This window comes from Euleptes europaea, chromosome 13, assembly GCF_029931775.1.
Source record: "Euleptes europaea isolate rEulEur1 chromosome 13, rEulEur1.hap1, whole genome shotgun sequence".
NCBI classification, from domain to species: domain Eukaryota; kingdom Metazoa; phylum Chordata; class Lepidosauria; order Squamata; family Sphaerodactylidae; genus Euleptes; species Euleptes europaea.
The window spans coordinates 64,625,330-64,646,774 of record NC_079324.1 but is presented as its reverse complement, the minus strand read 5'-3'; the positions used below and the strand labels follow the sequence as shown (position 1 = coordinate 64,646,774).

General features: G+C 55.6%; 1 protein-coding gene across 1 annotated transcript in view; it reads right to left on the bottom strand.

The window, feature by feature from the left end:
• Positions 1 to 705: 705 nt before the first annotated feature.
• Positions 706 to 21,445, bottom strand: part of SEZ6L (seizure related 6 homolog like) — a 32,016-nt gene continuing 11,276 nt past the window's right edge. Inside the window, exons 5-17 of the mRNA XM_056859121.1 lie at positions 18,700 to 18,885; positions 18,437 to 18,602; positions 16,529 to 16,695; positions 13,652 to 13,846; positions 11,964 to 12,102; positions 7,416 to 7,612; positions 5,643 to 5,837; positions 4,774 to 4,965; positions 3,122 to 3,316; positions 3,004 to 3,036; positions 2,110 to 2,224; positions 1,558 to 1,660; positions 706 to 844 (exon numbers count right to left, since the gene is read on the bottom strand). Of these exons, the coding sequence (XP_056715099.1) occupies positions 815 to 844; positions 1,558 to 1,660; positions 2,110 to 2,224; positions 3,004 to 3,036; positions 3,122 to 3,316; positions 4,774 to 4,965; positions 5,643 to 5,837; positions 7,416 to 7,612; positions 11,964 to 12,102; positions 13,652 to 13,846; positions 16,529 to 16,695; positions 18,437 to 18,602; positions 18,700 to 18,885 (1,913 nt within the window). The 3' untranslated portion in view covers positions 706 to 814. The remainder of the gene's footprint in view (positions 845 to 1,557; positions 1,661 to 2,109; positions 2,225 to 3,003; positions 3,037 to 3,121; positions 3,317 to 4,773; positions 4,966 to 5,642; positions 5,838 to 7,415; positions 7,613 to 11,963; positions 12,103 to 13,651; positions 13,847 to 16,528; positions 16,696 to 18,436; positions 18,603 to 18,699; positions 18,886 to 21,445) is intronic.

Below are 21,445 nucleotides of genomic sequence, written 5' to 3'. Positions count from 1 at the left end.
CAGCCCCCAAACCCCAGGGGGCTCCGACATGCATCAGTGCCCGTTCTGCTGTTTGGGTCCTGGTCTGTAAATGGACAAGAGCCGGAGTCCGGCCGTGGCAGCAGTGAGGGGGGGGGGTGTTAATGAAGAAGACCAGCTGAGAGTAAAAAGGGATTGAAGGCCCTGGATGGTTCCCGAGCCCCAGAGCCATCTGCCCTTCCTGACCAAACTGCCCAGGCCAGGGAGCGGAGCTGACTGTTCCACTTGGGCAACCACAGGACACAAACAAGGGAGAGCGGAGTTCCGTGCCCTTTTCTCGGCTTGATCCCTGCTTCTCTCCTCAGCCGCTCGGACTTCTGACTTGGCACGAATGCCAGTGACCTTCCTAGCTGGCAACACTGCCAGGCTCAAAGAGGGGCAGCTGGGGGCACCAAGGACTCTTGACCAGCAGGAGATCTTGACCGGCAGTGGCTGCCGAGCAGTTGTGGACAGAGGGGCCAGGGGGTCTTGGGCAAGCCACGCCTGGCTTCCGGAGCCGCCTCACTTACTCAACGACACTGAGGAGAAGAACCGGTTCCTTTGGATGCAGCCATGCTAGAGCGGCAGCGCTGAGCAGCCCTCAGCGTCCTCTTCAGCAAGCTGCAGAGCCGGGCGGACGGAGCTGCGGCCGCCCACGGGTGACGCTCAGGATGCAGCCGGAGTCGGGTTCACGGGGGAGAAGATGGACCAGAAGGGGAAGGAAAAGGATCAGCAGGCCCAGGTTGCCAGCTGAGCCCCACTGAAATCCTGGGAGAGGCAATCACAACTGTGTCTGGAAAGTCCCCAGTAGCCGGCTCTAGATGGACACTTCGTATTCTCGTGTTTCCTGGGATGAAAGGAAAGCTCTGTGACCAACAGCGGCCTTTGCTGGGCCTGAGAAGACGGGGGAGCCCGAGCCTGGACTCTGCAAAGAAGCCTCTTGGCTGTTTACAAGAGATTTATTGAGACCCGATTTGTGGGTTTGTTTTAGTGTAGAGAAAACACTCAGAGGGGATTTGCCAAATACATTTTCCATACTGGGACAGGCTTGTGTGGGTTCCCTACTGCAGCTGCTGACACAGAATAGCAGCCCCAGAGCTTCCCAATGGCAGTTTCTCCCTCAGTTTCCCTGCTCCAGTCCCCTGGCAGCAGCCCCCCCTTCCCCAGGGCTTTTCCAGTTTTTAAAAATAATTGATAATTGAATATTATTATAATGTAATAATCTGTGTATCAAACTCACTGAATTTTTAGCTTTTTTTTCTTTTTTACAAAAAGAAGTCTCGATCCCTTCTACTTGTGGATATATACATTTCCCCTTTGCCTTTCTCCTTATATCTCCACAATGAAAGTGGCTAGAGGCTTAATTTTTTTAAAAAAAAAACAAAGCTGGGAATTCAGAGAAGTTGATACACAGATTTAACAATTTAATAATAATATTCAATTGCTGATTTAAAAACAAAAACAAGCCCCCAGCGCGACTGTGGCAGGAGCTGCATTGCAAGAGGATGGGGACCTGAGCCACACCTGGGAATCTGGCCTGAGAACCACCAGGCAACTCACCCCCGTCTCATAAATGGGGTTGTCGAATTCCGTCTCCACTGTGATCTGACTGTACGGATGGGAGTACATGAGGGGCAGGCGCAGGCTGGAGGAGTAGCGGCACCTGCGGGCAGACAGAGAGAAAGAGAGAGGAGAAAGAAGTCAGGTCTGCCGGACCCTCCCCTGGAAGCCACGGCTGTGCCAGGAGGGGATTCCTTGCAAGGCCCTGCAGGGACAGAGGCGCTAGGTGCTCCTGGCAGAGGTGATTGATTCAGCTGCACCAAATATGAGGAAGGGTTGGGTTGACCTCTGCCCCAACCCCATGGTGGAGGCAAACCCAGATGAACTCGCAACCCCCAAAGCACAGCCAGTGGCACGTGCAGGCTCGTCACATTGCAAGAGGGCTTCTGCTGAGCCGATGACTCCAGGTGGGCACTGAAGGCACTAATCCAAAGGGAAAGGCAGGCCCCAGCAGCGCCACATGATCAGAAGAGCCGGGGGGGGGGGAACCCAGCTTGACCAGCAGCTGAACTGGTAACCCGCAAAGGCCCTGCGGTTTCCCTCCCTACCCACCTTGTGATGTAGACGTAAGCCCCTCCCAGCAGCAAGGAGACGAGGAGGACGGGGATGAAAATGGCCAGAGCCATGCTTCCCCCCTCCAGCGAGGTCTGGGCAGCAGCTTCTGCTACTGGAGAGAGAAGGCCAGGGGTCAGGTCTCTGTCGGCCACTCCGTTCAGCCCCCCCCAACTCCCTCTCCTACAGACCGAAAGGGGCAGAAGCCCTGCGGAGCCTGCCTCGGGAAGAAGAGCAGCCCGCCCTGGTGAGGAGTCCTTCCTCCTTCCTCCAAACCAGCCAGAGGAGCTGCAAACCCGCCGTCTCGTTAGCGGACATCGAGGTTCCCCCCTCCCCACAAGAACTGCCCGGGATTGCCAGTTGGTCAGCTTGGAAGGTCTCGGAGACAGGGAAGGGTCTTTCTTCACTGGGTGTTCGAGGGTCTCCTCCTTTCTGGTGGGGCCTAAACTGGCTTAAAATCTTCCACAGACTCTCCAGAAGGCGACGGTGCTCCTCCTGCTAGTGCGGCTGACGGGCAGAGGCAGCCTGCCCATGAGGGGCCCCTTGGCGAGGGCCGAGGACACCTGTGGCGGCAAGTGGCAGCCCCAGGCAGTACTCCTGGCCCCCATGGGCAGCCCATAGTGAGCCCCCTCCTTCCTTCCCTCGGGGTGGGGGTGGGCCCTCTTACCTTGGGTGGGGCCATTTTCCAGGGCCGTTTCTCCTCCCAATCTGCCTTCGTGGGAGGTGGTGTGCCAGGGCAACCCACAGCCCTGGCTCTAGGGAAGGGTGTGTGAGTGGGGGCATATGACAGAAGTGCCGGGAACCTCTGGGGCTCCTTGCGCAAAAGGAAGCAGGGCGATCCCCCCCCCCCGAGCCTCTCCTTGCCAGAAGAAGCAGGGACCGGCATTTGCTCACCTTCTAAAGCATGCTCAAAGCTGTCTTGATTCACTGGAAGAGAAGGGCAGGTGGGTTAGTGTGGGGCTGGCAGGAGGGCAGCCCCCCAGCCCCTCCCCCTCCTTCCAGGCAGGGGTACCTCGGCAGACAGGGAGGGGCCCGCTCCAGTGGGACGGCTGCCCCAGAATGCACTTGATGGTGACCTCGCCCAGCAGCTCAAAGCCCTCGTAGCACATGAAGGTCAGAGATTCGCCAGGCAGGTAGAGGCGCTTGTACAGGATCTGGTAGCCGTTCTCGGGCAAGCCGGGGTTGTCGCAGGCCAGGGACTCCTCGGCTAGAAAGAAGCATACCCCCATCAGCCCCTGCCCCATGGCGAGTGGCTCCCTCTGACCTGGGGCTCTCTCCAGGTCCCCTGGCTAAGATCAGAGGGGGGCATCTCCAGTTCATACAATCATAGAGTTGGAAAGGACCACCAGGGTCATCTAGTCCAACCCCCTGCACAATGCAGGAAATTCACAACTACCTCCCCCCGCACACACACACACAGTGACCTCCATGCCCTGAAGATGGCCAAGATGCCCTCCCTCTCATGAACTGCCTAAGGTCATAGGATCAGCATTGCTGACAGGTGGCCATCTAGCCTCTGTCTAAAAACCTCCAGGGAAGGAGAGCTCAGCACCTCCCGAGGAAGCCTGTTCCGCTGAGGAACCGCTCTAACTGTTAGAAAGTTCTTCCTAATGTCTAGACAGAAACTCTTTTGATTTAAATTCAACCCATTCACCAGCCCAAGTTCACCAGGCCAAGCAGAAGAAACCTGGAAGTTCCAAAGGTGGGTGTCAGAGAACACCCAAAGACGGGTTTTCTCACCTGCCCGGTGCAAATGGGTGTTGCCTGAAAGCCCGGACCACAAACCTGGTAACATGGCAAAGATGGGAGAATCTTGCAGGGTGGGGGGTGGGGGGGTAGCAGTGCTGGAAAAGGGGCAGGAATGAACAAGGGGTTGGAGCAAAGGAAAGGATGATTTAGGGCGTTTGGGGGCTTTTCTGAGAAACAATAACAAGACAGAGTAAGGGAGAGGTTTATAACATTTGTACCCTTTTGGAAAAAGGGGGTACAACTTTATCCCCCCTCCCCATGTTAGAACTCAGAACACCTGAGTATGGGTAGTGGGTTCAGAACAGACAGAAGAATGCAAAATTATCTGGTGGAATTCACTGACACAGGAGAAGGCTAACAGAGGAGGACTGTACCAGTTCATGGAGGAGAGGTCCATCAGTGACTATTAGTCACAGTGACTACATGGAACCCCCATGTTCAGAGGCAGAGTATACCTCTGAATGCTACTGCTGGGGGCAGCAGCCAGGGATCCCTTGGCCTCTGAGCCCTGCTTATGGGGCCTTCCAGGGGGATCTGCTCATCTGCTGTGGTCAAGAAAAAGCTGCACTGAATGCATCTTCAGCCAGACCCTGAAGGGCTCTTTTTGTATGAGCGGGGGGGGGGAGGGGGGGACTCAAGCCGCTCGCAGTTCCCCGGCTTTATAGCACCACCCTGCTGTTGCCAGGCCCAGCCATTCTGTAGCTTAGAGTGGACATTAGAGTGGAGCATTCCCGCCCCACCAGGAAGCCCTCAGTGGCCCGAAAGACTTCTGAAATGAATGCCCTGCCTCCAGAATGGCTTCTCCTGCCTGGAGGGGGGCTACTTGTGTGTGTGTGTGGGTGCTGCCAAATGTGGGATGGGGAGCCAGAAGAGACCAAACGAGCAGGCAGCAGCGGAGGCAAGAGGCTGACGTACACACGCAGTGAGGGAGCCGTGAGGTCCAGATGGGCGTCCCGGTTTCTCGGCTGTAGCAGGTCAGGAGGGAGCTTCCTTCCAGCACGAAGCCCGGACTGCAGGTGTACTGGATCGTGGTCCCAACCAGCAGCGCTGGGTCCGAGATCAAACGGGCCGAGTGTTCTACCTCCCCGGGGTCTGTGCAGTACATGACTGGGGCAAAGAGAAGGAGGAGAGGAGAACTCAGCATCAGGGCAACATCTGGAGTGGAAGAGAAGGCTGCAGCTGGGCGGCTGAGCGTGATGTCCCTTCGGCCTGGGAGTGGGACAACGGGGACTGGCCCCAGGAGGAGGAGGAGGAGGAGGATTCTCCCATCCCTTCTGGAGCAAAGGAATATGGGGGAGGGAGCGTGGTGCTTTTGGAAAGCGCAGTGTGTTCAGGAGGGTGGGAGTCAATAAATACACAGCGCCCGGAACTGCGCTGCCCTTCAAGCACTGTGGATCAGATCAGGGAACGGGCTGCTTCCCTTGGCTCCTGTCCAGAATGCAGAAGGGGTGCCAGCAAAGAAAGGTGGCAACCCTTATGGCTCACTGGCTGAGCCCCTGCGCTGCCTGCAGAAGGCCCCGATCCCCAGCCACTTCTCCAGTTAAAAACAGGATCAGGTTGTAGGGGACAGGAAAGACCTTTCTCTGCCTGAGGCCCCGGAGAGCCCCTGCCGGGCAGAGGAGGCCAGGCTGGCTTCAAGAGACCCCGGGCCCAGCTCCGCAGGAGGGAGCTTCCTGCTTTCAAGTGATGAGAGAGGAAAAAACGGGGTGGAGAAGGCGGCGGCCAGCAGAAGCTGGCCCACGAGAAGCAAAGGGTAAGCAGCGCCTGAGCGGCAGAGCCCGTACTTTTCTCGCAGAAGGGGGGGTCGCTGCTCCAGCTGAGGTCCCACTGGCAGGTGAGGGTGTCGCTGCCCACAATGTCATACCCGGGGTCACACTGGTAGGTGATCTTGGCCTCTCGCACAAGTTCCGTGTGGGACGTGGTTTTCCAGCCATTCTGAATTTCTGGCAGGTCTGAACACGAGTCGTTCCGAGACACTTCTGCAGTCAGAAAGAAACCTTCCATGAGGAACTCAAGAGTTTGGTACCCAGAGGGCTTTGCTGCGTGGGGGTTTCTGCGTCGGTTCTTTCGAGGCCACTTTTACCGAGATTTTTTTCAGGAAGCCAGTTTTGAATCGGCTTTTCCCTCCTGTGTCATGTTTCATGTGGTTTTCTTTGTCCTGCCCACCACCAGCCCATTGTTTGATGATTGGACCAGCCCATTGTTTGATGACCCTGCCCCCTGCCCTGAGGACAAGTGGTTTTGTTTTTGGCTCTTTTTTTTTTTAAAGTACTAAAGTATCAAGATATCAACAAAGTTCAGCAGGTTCTCTGAATTCCCAGCTTTCATTTAAAAAAAACCTTCCCTTACGGATATATGCCTTTTCTCTTATATCTCTGCAAGGGAAGAGCCTAGAGACTTTTTTAAAAGTCTTTTTTTAAAACCTATCATTACAAGGCTATATCATTATATCAATATAAGCTTGCACAAAAATAAAAAGGTGTGTCTCTGTATTGTAATAACACTATTGACAACACTGACGACGACCGCACGCTCCCTTGGAGACCCTGATTATTGGAGGCACATGTGGAAGAAAATAAACTAACTCCCCAACTGTGAAAATGCAGAGGGGAGGGCAGTTGTGTGGAAGAAGCATGCTTAAACTGATTCCAAAACTTGTGGATCAACTGCCAAGAAAGTCAGGCGTAAATAGAGCACGCGGAAAAGCCCACAGTTGAGGATAATGAAGAGTCCTGTGATATTCAAAAACTTGCACGCTCCAATCAAGCTGTTCCCATGAATGATAACATTTTACCTGCTTAAATGTTTTTGAGCCTACAGCCACCTTAGGCTAAGCTATCCCTAAAACTATTGGCTGCATTTCTTTGATGTCACAGAAAGCGAATGATATTCTAAGCTACTCTGAAGCAACCATTTTCTCCAGGAGAATTGATCTTTGTAGTCTGGAGATGAGTTGTAATTCCAGGGGCGCTTTCACACATGCCAAATACTGCACTTTCAATCCACTGTCAATGCACCTTAATGGTTTGCAAGTGGATCTTGCCATTCCACACAGTAAAATCCAGCTTCAAAGTGCATTGAAAGTGCATTAGTTGGCATGTGTGAAAGTGCCTCAGGAGAACTTCACGCCCCACCTGGAGGTTGGCTACTCAAGAGGGAGAGGGTCCATTTTCACACAGAGATTCAATGCAACCAGCCAAAATTTTGGCAGCGGCCCCCAAGTGAAATACTCGTCATAGCTAGAAAGGATCCAGAGAGCCGGGGGGGGGGGGGACCCAGTCCCAAGACTGCAGGGGTGTTTTATCTCAGCCTGTCCCTCCCCCCCAACAGCAGGGCAAAGGAAGTGGAGCATGAAAAACAACATGTAGCAGTGACATGTGTGTCTGCTGTGCGAAGAACAAAGGCAAGCGGCACCCTCTCGAGGGGCAAAGGCCCTGAGTGGGTAGAGGGCATCTTTTGCCCTCTGCAAATTCTGCTCTAACCACTCCCGTGCCTCCCACCACATGCCAACCTCCCTCTCGGGCATCGCAGGCCCCAGGCACCCCAGGCTCACCCACCAATATAGTTCATGATGAAGCCGTGTCCTTTCCCAAAGATGAGGCCCGCCGGGTCGGAGTGGAACTGGACCGTCAGGTCCGGCGTGGAGGAGTAGAGCTTCTGCGGCCCGCTGCTGCCCAACAACTGCCCCAGGATGTGGGCATTGAGGTCGTCTCCGTCATAGATGGTGAGAATGTCACTGTTGCTCAGGTTCAAACTGCCAGGGTGAAACGTGGAACGACAGAACCTCAGGAGGGCTGCCTGGCAGGGAGGTGCCAAAGCTCCCTCTGGGCGGGCATCATCTTCCCGGCAGCGGCCAGCCACAGGAAGCCCGCAAGAAGAAGCATGTGTCCTCCCTCCCCCCATGGCTTGTTTGCTCCTAGTATCTGCTCATCAGAAATAGACTGCTCCTGGACTGGGAGGCTCAACTTTGGGCCTTGCCAGAAGGATGCTGGGAGTTGCATGTTTGGCGCTCTCCAAAGAAAAGACTCAGCACACGCCTGGTGAGCCTGGGGTCGCCAGGCCCCGCCCTCTGCGCAACTGGCGGGAGGTTTTTGGGGCGGAGCCTGAGGAGGGCAGGGGTTTGGGGAGGGGAGGGACTTCAATGCCGTAGAGTCCAATGGCCAAAGTGGCCATTTTCTCCCGGTGAACTGATCTCTATCAGTTGGAAATCAGTGGTAATAGCAGGAGGTCTCCAGCTGGTACCTGGAGGTTGGCAACCCTAGGGGAGGCCCTTGGCTATCGTGAGACCAGAGGCCCTTTGCACATCTTAAGGGAGGGGGGTCCTTACGTCATGTGGAGGGGGAGCTGCAGGGGCAGAAGCCAGGGAAATGGGGCTGATGTGGGAGGGACCTACAAAAATCCACCCACCCACCCCAAGGCACATTTTGACTTCGATCTTTGGGGAGAAGGCAGAAAAGCAGAGAAGGGGGGGGGGCGAAAAGGAGGACCACCGGAAGAGGACGCCGTGCGGATGCTCCCTAAGCGAAGGGGGCTGAGACCCCACCCCACAAAGAGCCAAGCCGGCGCGGGGAAGCCATCCTGGCTGAGCTCCTGCCGGCCCGCAGAGGGCGCTGCTCCCCCGGCCAGGCGAAGCGGCTCCGCTTCCACGGGGGGGGGGGGGGAGGACAGTCCTCGGGCAGAGAGCGGCCGCCCCCCGCCGCCCAGAAGGAGGCAGCCCAGCCGGCTCGTGCGCTTGCGGGCAGACGGGGCTTCGCCCTCCCCCGGGGCCTGCAGGGCGCCAAGGGCGGCTGAATGCAGAATCCCGGCGACCGGCGCTGCGAAGCTGTCCAGCTTCTCACAGTAGTAGAAAAGGGCCAGAGTCCAGCAGCACCTTCAAGACTAACAAGAATATTTTCTGGCAGGGTAGGAGCGAAAGCGAAAGCTCCTACCCTGCCAGAAAATATTCTTGTTAGTCTTTAAGGTGCTGCTGGACTCTCGCCCTTTTCTACTACCGCAGACAGACTAACACGGCGACCCACTGGGAATCAGCTTCTCACCGTTTTTCTACCAGTCAGAGCGGTTCCTCAGTGGAGCAGGCGCTGCCCTCGGGAGGGGGTGGTGGGCTCTCCTTCCCCGGAGGTTTTTAAGCAGGGGCTAGATGGCCATCTGTCAGCCATGCTGATTCTATGACCTTAGGCAGATCACGAGAGGGAGAGCATCCTGGCCATCTTCTGGGCATGGAGTAGGGGTCACTGGGGGTGTGGGGGGGATGTAGTTGTGAATTTCCTGCATTGTGCAGGGGGTTGGACTAGATGACCCTGGTGGTCCCTTCCAACTCTGATTCTTTGAGCCCAGCCAGGGAGGCCTCCAGGGGCATTTCCACTGCCCAGGGTCCAGCATCAAGGAGCCCCCAGGCAGCCTTGCGAGGAGAGCCTCCCCTCCTGCCGTTCTGGCTGGGGTGTTTTCCTTCCTTTCGTCTGGTGGAAGGGACTGGCTCCCCAACAGCCATTGCTGAAGGAAAGTCGTAAGAGGAGCCGCCTCCAGCCACTCAGAACTGCTTGATGGGCCTTCTGAGCAGGGGGCTGCTGAGTTGTCTTGCCTGTTGAAAGTGCAGCCGCGCAGCCAGAGAAAAATGTTGGCGATGCTACGGGGGAACCGAGTTTTTCTTAATACTCAGGGTCTAAGCTACATGGGGGCTGGACAGGGAGAAATCCTGCCCATCAGCCAGGCCAGTTAGCGTGGGCGTTTACCCCCAGCCCAAAAGTTCTGCTACGCAAGCTCCATTGGAAGGCCGGAGAGGCTCCTGTGGCGCTCCCGTTTATTACCACGGAGCTGGCACAGGCCACGTACATATAAGGAAAATTACAGAAAGGAGGCAGGAAAAAGAGGAGCTGGAGGCAGAGAGAAACTTGCTGTGGATCCAGCCTCTCTCTCATGAGGTGACGATGGACAAAAAGCGTAATGGGCAGCCCCCACCCTCGGAGCCCAACCCGGTGGCTGCAGCAGAACCATGCCAGTGCACCTCTGCTGGGGCCCAGGCACTGCCGGTCAGCTCCCTGTGGCCACTCGGCAGGGCAGGAAACACAACAGCCGCCGCTTCCCACCCAAACAGCAAAGGCGTTGGCGGCAGCTGTTCACATCAGGTGTGAAGGAGGGCATGCGGGGGAGGGGCAGTCTGCAGCAGAGGTGGTCACATCCTCCAGAACGTCTCGACAGGTCGGTTGCTGTTCTGTCTGGGCAGTTCTCTCCTAGCTCCGCGACCACATATCAGGGCAGAATCAGGCAGGGAAGACCTGTGTGAGCTAAACAAACAGCCCCCCCTTCCTTGTTTGGAGATGCAGTGGTTTGCCAGAAAGGAACGCACATTTGCTACACAAAGTAGGCCAACCGACAGAGTTAAGGTGCCCGTATCCGATGCAGGAAACCTGTTCCCGACCACCACTGCCATTGGATGAATGATCGCAGTGCCAACCAGGATATGTGTCAACCAAACAGAATTGCTCACACACATGCACAAGTTGACACAGAGAGAACAGGAATCCAGGGTCTTAGGCGAGGCGAGAAGGGCCAGCCAGGAGATTAGATGCTTGCTCTCCTGGAGTCGCAGCTCCATCTCGTTGCGGCTCCATCTCCTGCCTGTAAATTGATTTTCTTTCTTCGCACGCAGGCTTGTTTGTGTGCGGAGCCAGCTCTCAGGTCCGCCACCAGGGCGTGAAAACATGCCCCGGCTTCATTTGTTCTTTTGGCTGAGGGATCTCACAGCAAGCGAACGGCAATTTGTTGTGCCTTGCTCTTCACTTCCTCAAACGGCACAGGCAGCTTTTGAAAAGCGGCCCCCAAGACCCCGTGCCATCCCCCCCCCCCAGTGAACGGGGGATCTGAGTGCCATGGCCCTGGTTGCCTGCCATGCCTCAGAGGCTGTGGGGGCGCACCCCTTCCCTGGCAGGGTATGTGTGGGCAGCACTCAAGGCAGCCCCTTGCTGGGTCTGATCCATGCCTGGGTGGGAGACATCCAAGGGAACCCCCTCCCCAACACCCACCCACAGCCACTGCTTTGAGCTCCTCCATGGAGGGGGATCTGAGTGCCACCACCCTGCCAGCGCCCTTCTCTTGGAGCTGCTGGGGCACTGAGTCCTGTCCCGTTTCCTTCAGCTGCTATGGGGGTGGGGTGGGGGGGAAAGGGCTTTGGGCCTTCCATAGAATCATAGAGTTGGAAGGGACCACCAGAGTCATCTAGTCCAACCCCCTGCACAATGCAGGAAATTCTGATCTACCTCCCCCCCACACCTCCAGTGACCCATACTTCCACCCACACCCCCACAATGAAAGACAAGCCACGAAAAACAAGAGGTTTGTTTCACTTGCATTGAACGGTGGTGAGTCTGGAGGGGGCTTCTAGCCAGTCTCCCCATCTGAGAGCCACAGGGGTACTCCCTCTCCATTTTACTGGGTTCAAAAGCTTCTCTCCCCTTCCTCGCCTTGACCCCACTGATTACCCATTGTTCTAGCACCTTCAGATAGGACTACTGCAGCATCTGCTCTGCATGGGACTGCCCTTGAAGGTAACTCATAAATGCCAGGTTCTGCAAAATGCAGCCTCGTACCTCTCAGTTGGGGCTACACCATTTTGGCAACCATCGCTCTGGCTACCTGTGTGTCTCTGGGTGCCATTCACAGGGGTGGCTTTACTCTCGAGAGCCCTCCACGACCCACATATATGAGGAACTGCCTTTCCCTGGATACACCTGCTTGCCAGCTCAGGTCCTCTCAACTTCTTCTTCTGTAGGTCCATTCTTTTTTTTTTGCGGGGGGGCTCCAGTTGACCTCCTCGGGATCTATGACTAACTCTCCGGTGGCCCTGATCCTCTGAACAGTGTGGCAGAGGCAGTGCCTTCTCTGGCAAGGTTCAGGAAAATAAGTGAAGCCACTCTGTTCCAACAAGACTTTGGGAGCTAACCATCCAACCCAGATGTGTGATTCCAGAGTTTGGGCTTCATGCTTTGAAGAAGATGTAATTTTTAAAACGCAAATAAAGCACATGCAGGAAGGGATGGGGAGGTGGAGCCTCCCATTCCAGAAGGGAAAGCAAAGGAGGACCCCTGCCCATCTGGCAGGCGAATACTCACAACTGGATGTCCAGGAAAATGCGCTTCTCCTCCCCAACGTGAACCTTCCACACGCAGTCCTCGCCCTCGGCATAGGGCCCGGGCCAGTTGGGGGACAGGATCACTCCTGCGGCAGTGGAGAGCTGTCCCCCACACATGGCTGCAACAGCAAGAGAGGCCCGGTTGAGTTTTCCAAGGGGTCAGCTGGGGGGAGGGGGGCTCAGGACTCTCCTGTCCTCTGGCCAGGACAGTGGAAAGGGAAGAGCCAGGAGGAGATGTTTGTGAGGAAAGGGGGTGCCCTATCTTCCCCGTATCTGAGAGCGAGCCCTGGCCTGGATGGCCCAGGCTCGCCCAAACTCATTGGATATTGGAAGCTCAGCAGGGTCAGGAAAACCCCTCACCATAAATGGCTGCAACTTGGTGAGAAAGAAAAATTGAGAGAGCACTGAAGGGTGAAGACAAACAGGCCGCTGGTTTGCAAGCACCCTCAGCCCTTTCCGTGCAAGCCCACCTCTTTGGGTCCTGGGGCAAGTTTTGAAAAACAGGCCTTGCCAGTTTTCAGTGTGGTTCAGAAAAAGTTGGCTCTGCAGAACTCCTGAAGGCAAATGCCTGCAGCATCACCAAGAAACGGACTCATGCCGGCCCCAGGAACAGTTTTTTGCAGGTGGTTTTGGATAAGGTGAATGATGAACTCAGAAACATCACTTCAAAATATACTGAAAATGGGAGCTAACCATCTGAAAATGTTGGGTTACATAGCGAGCTTTGCTACATGTCAGAGAGTTAAGGGTTAATGTTAAATGTAAGGATGCTGACCAGTTCAAAGAAATGATGTCATGTGTTAATTAGTCAAGTGGTCAGCAAGGTAGCCATTGAAAACGTGTTTGCTAGTCAGGTACACAAGCAATCTGCATGTTTACTGCTTTTACATCCTTTGTTTGGAAGTGAAAGCAGTAAGTTAGTTCGAGTTTCGATGCCAGCCTAGAAAGATGGAGAGGCACTCTTGTTCTTTAAGACTGCCTACTCGAGAGTAAGCTTAGCAACTGCCAGAGGCTTCTGGAAAGGTTAGGAAACTTAGAATGTAGAAGGTTTATTTGTTTTGCTCCCAGTGAACCCCAACCCTGAGTAAAGATTGTTTATTACTAAGACAAACGACTTTGTCTCTCTTTTGTGCGTGTGTATGACTGATCTTAATACAATAAGCCATGATCACGATCCTATCCCTCTGAATGTTAGCAGTATTAATTAAATTACCTATCAGAAAAGGCAAACAGCTTGCCTGAATCATGACACTAACAGGTGAGTCAGCATTTGACATTCTGATGTGCACGTGTGTAATGTGAGTCCACAGATGAGGTCACCCACTATGCAAATGTGAGGTCTGTTATCAAAGGGAGGGGCCGTGGCTCAGTGGTAGAGCATCTGCTTGGCATGCAGAAGGTCCCAGGTTCAATCCCCGGTGGCACCTCCAGTTTAAAAAAATCAGGTCGTAGGTGATGTGAGAGACCTCCACCTGAGACTCGGGAGAGGTGACACCAGTCATCGTAGACAGTACTGACCTTGACGGACCAAGGGTCTGATTGAATACAAGGCAGCATCATGTGCATGTTACCCTCACTCCCCACCCCCAGCACTCATAAACTGCAACATCCCTGAGCACCAGCGATGTCCACACTTGGGATGGGGAGTCTCTCCCCCCCCTTGCTCACCTCTGCACAGGGGCTCCGTGTCATTCCAGTATGGGTCTCTGATGTTGATGCACTCGATGATGGCTGGCCCTTGCTCCAGGGAGTGCCCCGGGTCGCAGGTAAACTCCACAACCGCCCCCAGATTGTAGGTGGAGTCAGAGGTGGTGAAGTTTCCGTTCTGAATGTAGGGTTCATAGCAGTGGCCCTTCTCAAAAGCTTAAAGGGAACAGCAGGACAGGAATTAGAGGGTGGACGAGAGGAGGAGGAGGAGAAGTGAAGGACGAGAAGGAGAGAGAGGCCCTCCCCTCCCCGCCAAATGAGCAGCAGCTCATACTATATATAAACTGTACACAAATCGGAGGAGGGTTTCCCTCCCCCCCCCAAAAAAAAACTTCTGTGCTGCATAACCCATAATTTCGTAATTAGCGGGTTGATTTAGGAGTATGCGCAATCAATGCTTAGCTGTCACTTTTTCCCCACAACAGTTATGCAGCGTCAAGCATGGAGCCACGACCAGGCCCCAAATACTCTGGACAGTGACTCTGAGGCAAAGTCAGTTCATGGCAGCATCCTCATCCCATCCCCTTGCCACCCGTGCAGGGGCCCCACCCCACCCTCCCTTTCTGCCAGGCACAGAAAGTGGGGTTTGCACCTGCAGGCAGCCCAGGGGGGCCAGCAGGCCAGGTGGTGGGTGTGTGTGGGGGGGGGGGGCTCCAGGTCTGGCATTCCTGCTCAGGGACCTGTGAGGCAGGGAGCTCTCCAGGGTCCTGCAGGACTCTGCTCCTGGTCCCCCAGGCTGAAGGAGTCCTGCTCCTGCTGAGCTCCTCTAGGCCTGCTTGTGGCCCCCGCAGGCTGGGCGCCTGGCAGGCTTGGTGGCCAGTCTGTGGCACAGAGAAGGGGCAAAGGCCTAAGGGCTGACCCTGGGCCCTGCAGCAGGAAGGGCTGGCGGGGAAGAGGCCCGGGCAAGGGGAAGGGGCTCTTGGAGGAAGGGGGAGGCTTGGAACAGGACCAAGCCTGGGGGTTGGGGGCAGCATAGCGAAGGGGAAGGCGCAGACAGAGCAGGGGAGAAGAAGAGGGGGGGGAGGGGCCCAGAGCTGGGGAGCTGGTGAAGAGCAAGGGCCAGAAGGGGAGAGGTACTTAGGGGAAGCCAGAAACAGGGCCTGGGGAGGAGGACGAAAAACTTGAAGCCAATGCCGAGAGAGGTCATGGTGCTGCTGCTGAGACCTCAAGGTGGGGGGTGTTGGCCAGAGGGGCCCCAACGGAACTGAAGAGGGGCAGCGTTCCATCCCATGCTGGACCCCGTTTCACCCTCCTCTGCGCTCCCACCGCCCGCTCAGCATAGCCTTTTTCCTTTCTGGAGAGGAGGCGAGTGGTTAGAGCTTCATGCCGGCTCCACAGGCAGCTGTGGAGATGGCGGTGTAACGAAAGCTGCCCTTGTGAGCCTCCCTGGAAAAGAAACGCTCTCTGGACCCTCCCGGCAGCAGGAGCCGGGACTCTCATCCAGAAGCCTGTGCTGCTGGAACAGCCTCCCATCCAGGACCCATCACTCACAGCCACGGCCTCTTTGTCACTTGAGTCAGGGACACTGGGTGACGATAACGCCGAAAATAGAAAGCCGGGCTGGGAGCTGTAATGGAGCCAAGAACTGGGCCTGCAGCCAAGGAGGGAGGCGATTTCTCACTCGCTGACTGGGGAGGGCTGAGAACTGGGAGGGCCCCTCTGCTCTTCCTCCCCAAAGCAGCGTGCCACTAGAGAAGCCCCCCCGCCCCCCGAAGACTCTGCCTGGCATTTGCACCTCGGAAGGCACACTCCTCGGCTGCTGGTGCCCCTAAAATATTCCCTCTCCGTTCAGACGGCTCTGCAGACCCTGGGCAGAATGGACAGCAAAATGCACAGACCGGGGGTGTGGGGTTATCACCAATGCTGGCCTGACAAAGAGCATCTGAACAGAGAGGTTAATCTGGTCCAAAGATGGGGGGCTCTGGCTCCATCTTCTGGTTCTGTTTAAAGAGAGACCCCTTCCCACCCACAGCAGCACCAGCTTGGAACTTGAGGGGATGCTGGGCAGGCAATGAGATGCAGGCATCTTTGTGTACATTGGGCATGGGGCAGGGGTGGGCATCTTCTGTCCTGCAACACCCTTCCTGCATTCATGAACACCCCCAGTTCTCCTCCTGTTCCAGGCAACTTCTTTTAGTGATGCTCGGTCTATGTCAAGACGCAGGGACACCCTGGGAGCCAAAGACGGCCCTGGAGAGGCTACTTGCCAGTGCCTGCCCCACGATCACAAAAGGGTGGGGGTAGGAGGAACAGGCAGCCTCTCTGTCCATCTGGCTGCCATTCCAGCCACTGCCTCACCTGCACAGGCCTCAGGTGGGTCAGGTGCCCCCTCTCCTGGGCCAGGCACAGATTTTCTGCCACTGGGCTGGCCCAGACCAGGTGTGTCTGTGTGTGTGGGGGGGGGGAAGGCCATCAGCCCATCGGGAGAAACCCCAGTGTCCCTAATGGTCAATCTGGGATTATACAGAGTTTGTGCAAAACCAGCGGTGCCCCGGGCAGCACATCCCTAGATCTTCTGTGTCCGTTTTCGTGAGGCAAAGCACAGCTACTCTGAATGCAGCCACTGCTGCGCCCCCCGGCTGTATCTCCAGCCCCCTGCCCCCTCTCACTTCCTTATGGTGAGAGGGGACTCCAGCTAGAGTCAAAGGCCACAAGAGGCCAAACGGTGGGTGCCCGAAGGAGGCTGGCCATGCTGCTGCGAGAGTGGTGCTCCTGCTGCGGTTTTTACACTCAACACCTGGATGGGCGGCCTGAATGTGCTGACCTCAGCAGCTGACATAAAATGCCCCCTGCTGCCCCCCCCCCCGCACACTGCCAGCTCTCAAGAAGGGGAGCTACCTTCAAATCGGATGTTGAACACGGGGCTGGTGCTGGGGTCATCTGACGTGAACTCCACTCGCAACGCCGTGCCTTCGCTGATCACCCCTTCGAAGGGCAGGCTGCTGCTCTGCTGGGAGTCGTAGAGAACCAGGGAGCGGTTTGTCTCACCATTGTAGATGATCATTCTGCAGGGAAGGGACCGTAGGAGAGACGCTTGCTTTCAGCCACCCCATGATGCCAGGGAGGCTGGGCCCACCGCTCCTGATGCCGCCTTGCATTGCGCATCTGCTGTTCTGCTCTCAGACGTGCAGGCGATGATTCCAGGCTGTCTCCCCCCACACTTCATCTTGCTCTCGAATCCTCGCCACTTATCCCCCAGCCCTCCTTCTTTTGTGTGAATTGTCCCTGGGAAACCCCTACAACTGTCCCTGTCTTGTCTTTGAGGGGGATCTTAGGACTCCAGACCTCCAGCCCCTGTGTGGGGAACAGAGGCTTGACTCAGCAATAGCAATGGTTTAGAAAGCCAGGTGCATCATGCAAAATAATCCCTGCTTAGGGAGATCCTGTCAGGCCTTTTGCCTTTTAGCTGGAGTAAAGGCTCTTGACATGAGTTAGGCCAGGTTTTGGCTACACGTCGAGTCCTTGGTTCTCATGCCTGTGAACGTCTGTGTACAGTTTCGCTCGTCCTGTTTACTGCAGCTAAGACCTTATTTTAGAGGAATTACACACCAAGACTCTCTAACCAGCTCTGCCGTGTTTCCTGCAGTCATAACCAGGTGTTTTACTCCTGGATTTCATCACAGCTCATAAAGCTGCTTTATTGTCTGTTTTCAGGCTGGGTTTTTAATGCTCCTTAAACAGAAGCATCAGTCTCCGAAATGGGCACCTTCTGTTGTGTGGGAGGCCCGTCGATTTGGCGTTTCTGGATGACACCGTCTTGGGTATTCTGGGTTTGTCGCAGGGAGGCTTAAATGTCTGGACTTACTTATTGACTTACGTGTTGGGCAAAATGTTGAATGACAAAAATCTTATTTATTTATTTACTTACTCCATTTATTCCTCATCTTTCTCCCCAGTGGGGACTCAGAGAGGCTTGCATCTTCCTCCTTTCCTCCATTTTGTCTGAAAACAACTCTGTGAGGTAGGCTAGGCTGTGTGACTGGCCCAAGGACACCCAGCAAGCTTCCATGGCAGAGCAGGGAGTCAGATCCTTGCCTGACTCATTGACCACTATGCCATGCATAGTCAATCTTGTTGAAAGCAACTAGATGGCTTGGTCAAAGGACCTGAAACTGTAGTTCATCACATCATTCTCCCTCCTCCATTTTATCCTCCAAACAACAATCTTGCGAGGTAGGCAAGGCTGAGATTGTGATAGGCCCAAGGTCACCTGGCAAGCTTCTGTGGCACAGCAGGGATTCGAACCCAGTTGTCCCAGGTCTTAGTCAGACTCTCTAGCCCAGGGGTGAGGAACCTTTTTTCTGCCAAGGGCTATTTGGATATTTATAACATCATTCGTGGGCCACACAAAATTATCAACTTAAAAATTAGCCTGCCATATTTGGTCAAACATTTAGCCAAGAGGTACGACCGGAGATGGCTCCGAGTGTCTGCCATGTAGAGCGACTCGCTTTTGAGCTCTGCCGTCCCCAGCTGGGCCCAAGAGATTCAGGCAGGGCAGCATCCTTCTGAGCTAGAGATCTGCCAGGACCCATGATGTTGCACAACATCTGGAGTGGGACCCAGTGGGGGCTGTTGCTGCCAACAAGATACCAGGCCGAGGGTGGCCATCTCTCTGGCATGTGCCAGTGGGGGCATCTGTGGGCCGCTTTCCTCTTGGACCTCAGTAATGCCCGGGCCCCTCGAGGCAAGTGGAGGGTGGCCCCTCACAGCAGCAGCAGCAGCTGCCGGCAGCCCCCCCCTCACCTCTGCTTGTCTCCCAGCAGCAGCCTTTCAAAGTGCAGGTGCAGCTTCTGGCCTCCTGGCGCACGGAGGGTCCACACGCACAGCAGGCTCTCCGTGTGGTTCTGCAGGTGGGTTGGTGCCAAGATGCGGCCGAGGGTGGCATTCTGCACCGCTCCTCCACAGGGTGCTGGAAATCAAGACCAGGGTGAGGAAGCGTGGTCAGACACCGGCCAGCCGTCCGGCCTCAGGCACCCCCACTCCCCATCCCTCCCGACTTTGCCTACCTGAGCAGACAGGCTCCGGGGAGCTCCAGTGGGGCTTGGAGGCATTGGTGCAGGTCAGGGCTTCGGGGCCCTCCAGCTGGTAGCCCAGGTGGCAGTGGAAGCGGGCAGCACCCCCGGGGTGCAGGCCCATGACGGTCACCTCCCCAAAGTCCGGTCGCCGGGGGAAGCTGCAGCTCAGCATAAATACTGAGAGAGAAAAGTTGAAATTGTAAACACCGAGGCGTTTCCAATTCCTGGGGCGCTTAAAAGCCCTGGGAAGGTGCCACATGGGATTCTGGTTAAGGTTGCCAGCTTGGGGTTGGGGCATTTCTAAAGATTTGGGGGTGGATCTTGAGGGCCAGGGTTTGGGGAGGGGACCTCAGTGAGGTATAATGCCATGAAGACTACCTTTGAAGTTGCCATCTCCTCCAGGGGAACTGATCTATGTAGTGTGGAGATCACTTGTAATTCTGGGAGAACACCAGGCCTCACCTGGAGGTTGGCAACCCAAGCTCTAGGGCTTTGAGGAATGTTTGCACTGAATGGGGCCTTCGCTCTTGACTCACAGATTCTTTAAGAAAGGGTGCTTCACAGGGTTTGTGCCTCTGTTTTCCTATAGACTCCATCAGCCCACAGCCTTCCAGATGGCTGGCTTTTCTTTCTTTCTTTCTTTCTTTCTTTCTTTCTTTCTTTCTTTCTTTCTTTCTTTCTTTCTTTCTTTCTTTCTTTCTTTCTTTCTTTCTTTTCTTCTGTCTGTCTGTCTGTCTGTCTGTCTGTCTGTCTGTCTGTCTGTCTGTCTGTCTGCTGAAACCCCCCCCCCACAATCACCAGCAGAACTTGACCTGAAAGGAAGGCCGGCCTTTGCAGCCTCCCCTAGAAATCTGGAAGGATCCTGGCTGCACACTTGGCACTGAAGCGGAAATGCCGCTGGCTGTCAGAACCGGTCAGCAAAGCCCATCCCGAGGGAGCCGGAGCTGAAGCCAAGCCCACTCCGTCCCTGCTCCCCACAGACAAAGCCTGCAGCACCCAGCTCAGGGTTGCTTCAGTCGACGGCAGGGGGACAGAAGCCCGGTGTGGGGTGGAGGGGAGTTCCAGTACAGAATCCTGCTGCTTCTCTTCAGTTTTTGGGTACTGCTGAAGCAGTCAGTTCCTGACCGTTCTGTTCGTGCCTCTTGCCACAGGGTTGCCGGACTGTTCATGGAAACGCCTGACATGGCAGCTCCGCTGTTGGCAGGGCTCCGCCATGACGGATCCCCCCTCTCACAAACCCAGGAGTGCCCCCCCTCCTGCTGCTGCTGCTGCTGCCTGGAAGGGGTGTTTTCTCCTTGCTCCAAAGGCTGCCTCTTTTATCACTATTATTTTTAATGCCAGTTAATGTTTCCAGTCGGCTTCGGGGCCTCCCATTTCCCAAAGCCCAGGCTGACGGGGTCCTTCTTCTTTTATAGAGGACACACTAGTCCCTCCACGCCAATAAAGGGCAGGCGGCTGCAGGTATAAATCACAGGGCTGGGAAATGTTCTGGAAAGGTTTGCAGGGCAGAGTCTGTGTGATTATTGTCACTCCCGAGTCTGGCAGGGGCTGTGCGCAGTTCACCTGAGCAAATAATAGCCCTGCCGCTCGCAGGGGCGCAGGTCCAAAAAGGCTTCAGCTGACTGGAGCCAGACGGAGCAATTAATTTGCCACTAAACAGACTCTGCCCCCCCCCCCCATTAGGAGAAAGTGAGGAACTCGGAGAGGAAGGAAACGGCAAAACATGCCTGCCCTTTTCTTCTGGCGAGGAGAGAGACTCCTTCTGCCTTTTGGAGTGAAGGGCATCAGGCAGGTCCAGGCCTCTGGGCTGTCCGGAGGGGGCCCTGGTCCCTGGGTCAAACATTCCTGGCTGCAGGAAGGAGGCCTGAGCAGCCACCCCCTGGCCTAGCCAGCACTGTGGCCTCCCTGCCCACTTCTGAGCTGTCATCTGCACAGCCAGCCATGGGAACCAGTCAGGCAGTGGGACGAAGGTTGCCAGCCTCCAGGTGGGGGCTGGAGATCTCCCGGAATTACATCTGATTTCCAGACGACAGAGACCAGTCCCCCTGGAGAAAATGGCAGCTTCAGAGGGTGGACTCTATGGCATCACATCCCTGCTGAGGTCCCTCCTCTCTCCTCCCCAAACCCCACTCTCCCCAGGTTCCACCCCCAAATCTCTGGGAATTTCCCAAACCAGCGTTGGCATCCCTTTCTGGGACTTCACCAAGACTGCCCATGACGCGCCACCCCTTGGAGCCCACCTCTGTCTCCCTGCTCCAAGGGCAGCAGCAGAAAGATCCTCTCGCTCTGCCGCATGGCTCTTCCAGGTGCCCGGGGGAGCCCTGATATGAGTACCGGTCCGCCTACAAAGCAGCCTGCCAGAAGCGGGGTCTGCTCTGCGATTGCTCTCTTGCCATAGGTCTCACCCCTGTCCCACAAGAAGTGCCCCAGGCAGGCTTTTTACTCAGCCTTAGCAAGGTGCTGCTGGCTTTGCTGAAAAGGAGTTTGTGAGCATGCAAGGGACAGCTCTGAGACAGCAGGCCACTGTTTATTGGGTCCCATTATTTTGGGTTTTAAAGAGACTGATTGGCTTTCTGTACTACTGTGGAAACTCTTTGGGTTATCCTGCCCTCATTTGGTCCTCACAGCAATTCCATGAAGTCAGTTAAGCGGCAAGATTGGGGCATTCCAACAGAGGACCCGTTGGGCAGCGATGCGAACCGGATCTTCTTGGTCCATAACATAAGAACACAAGAAA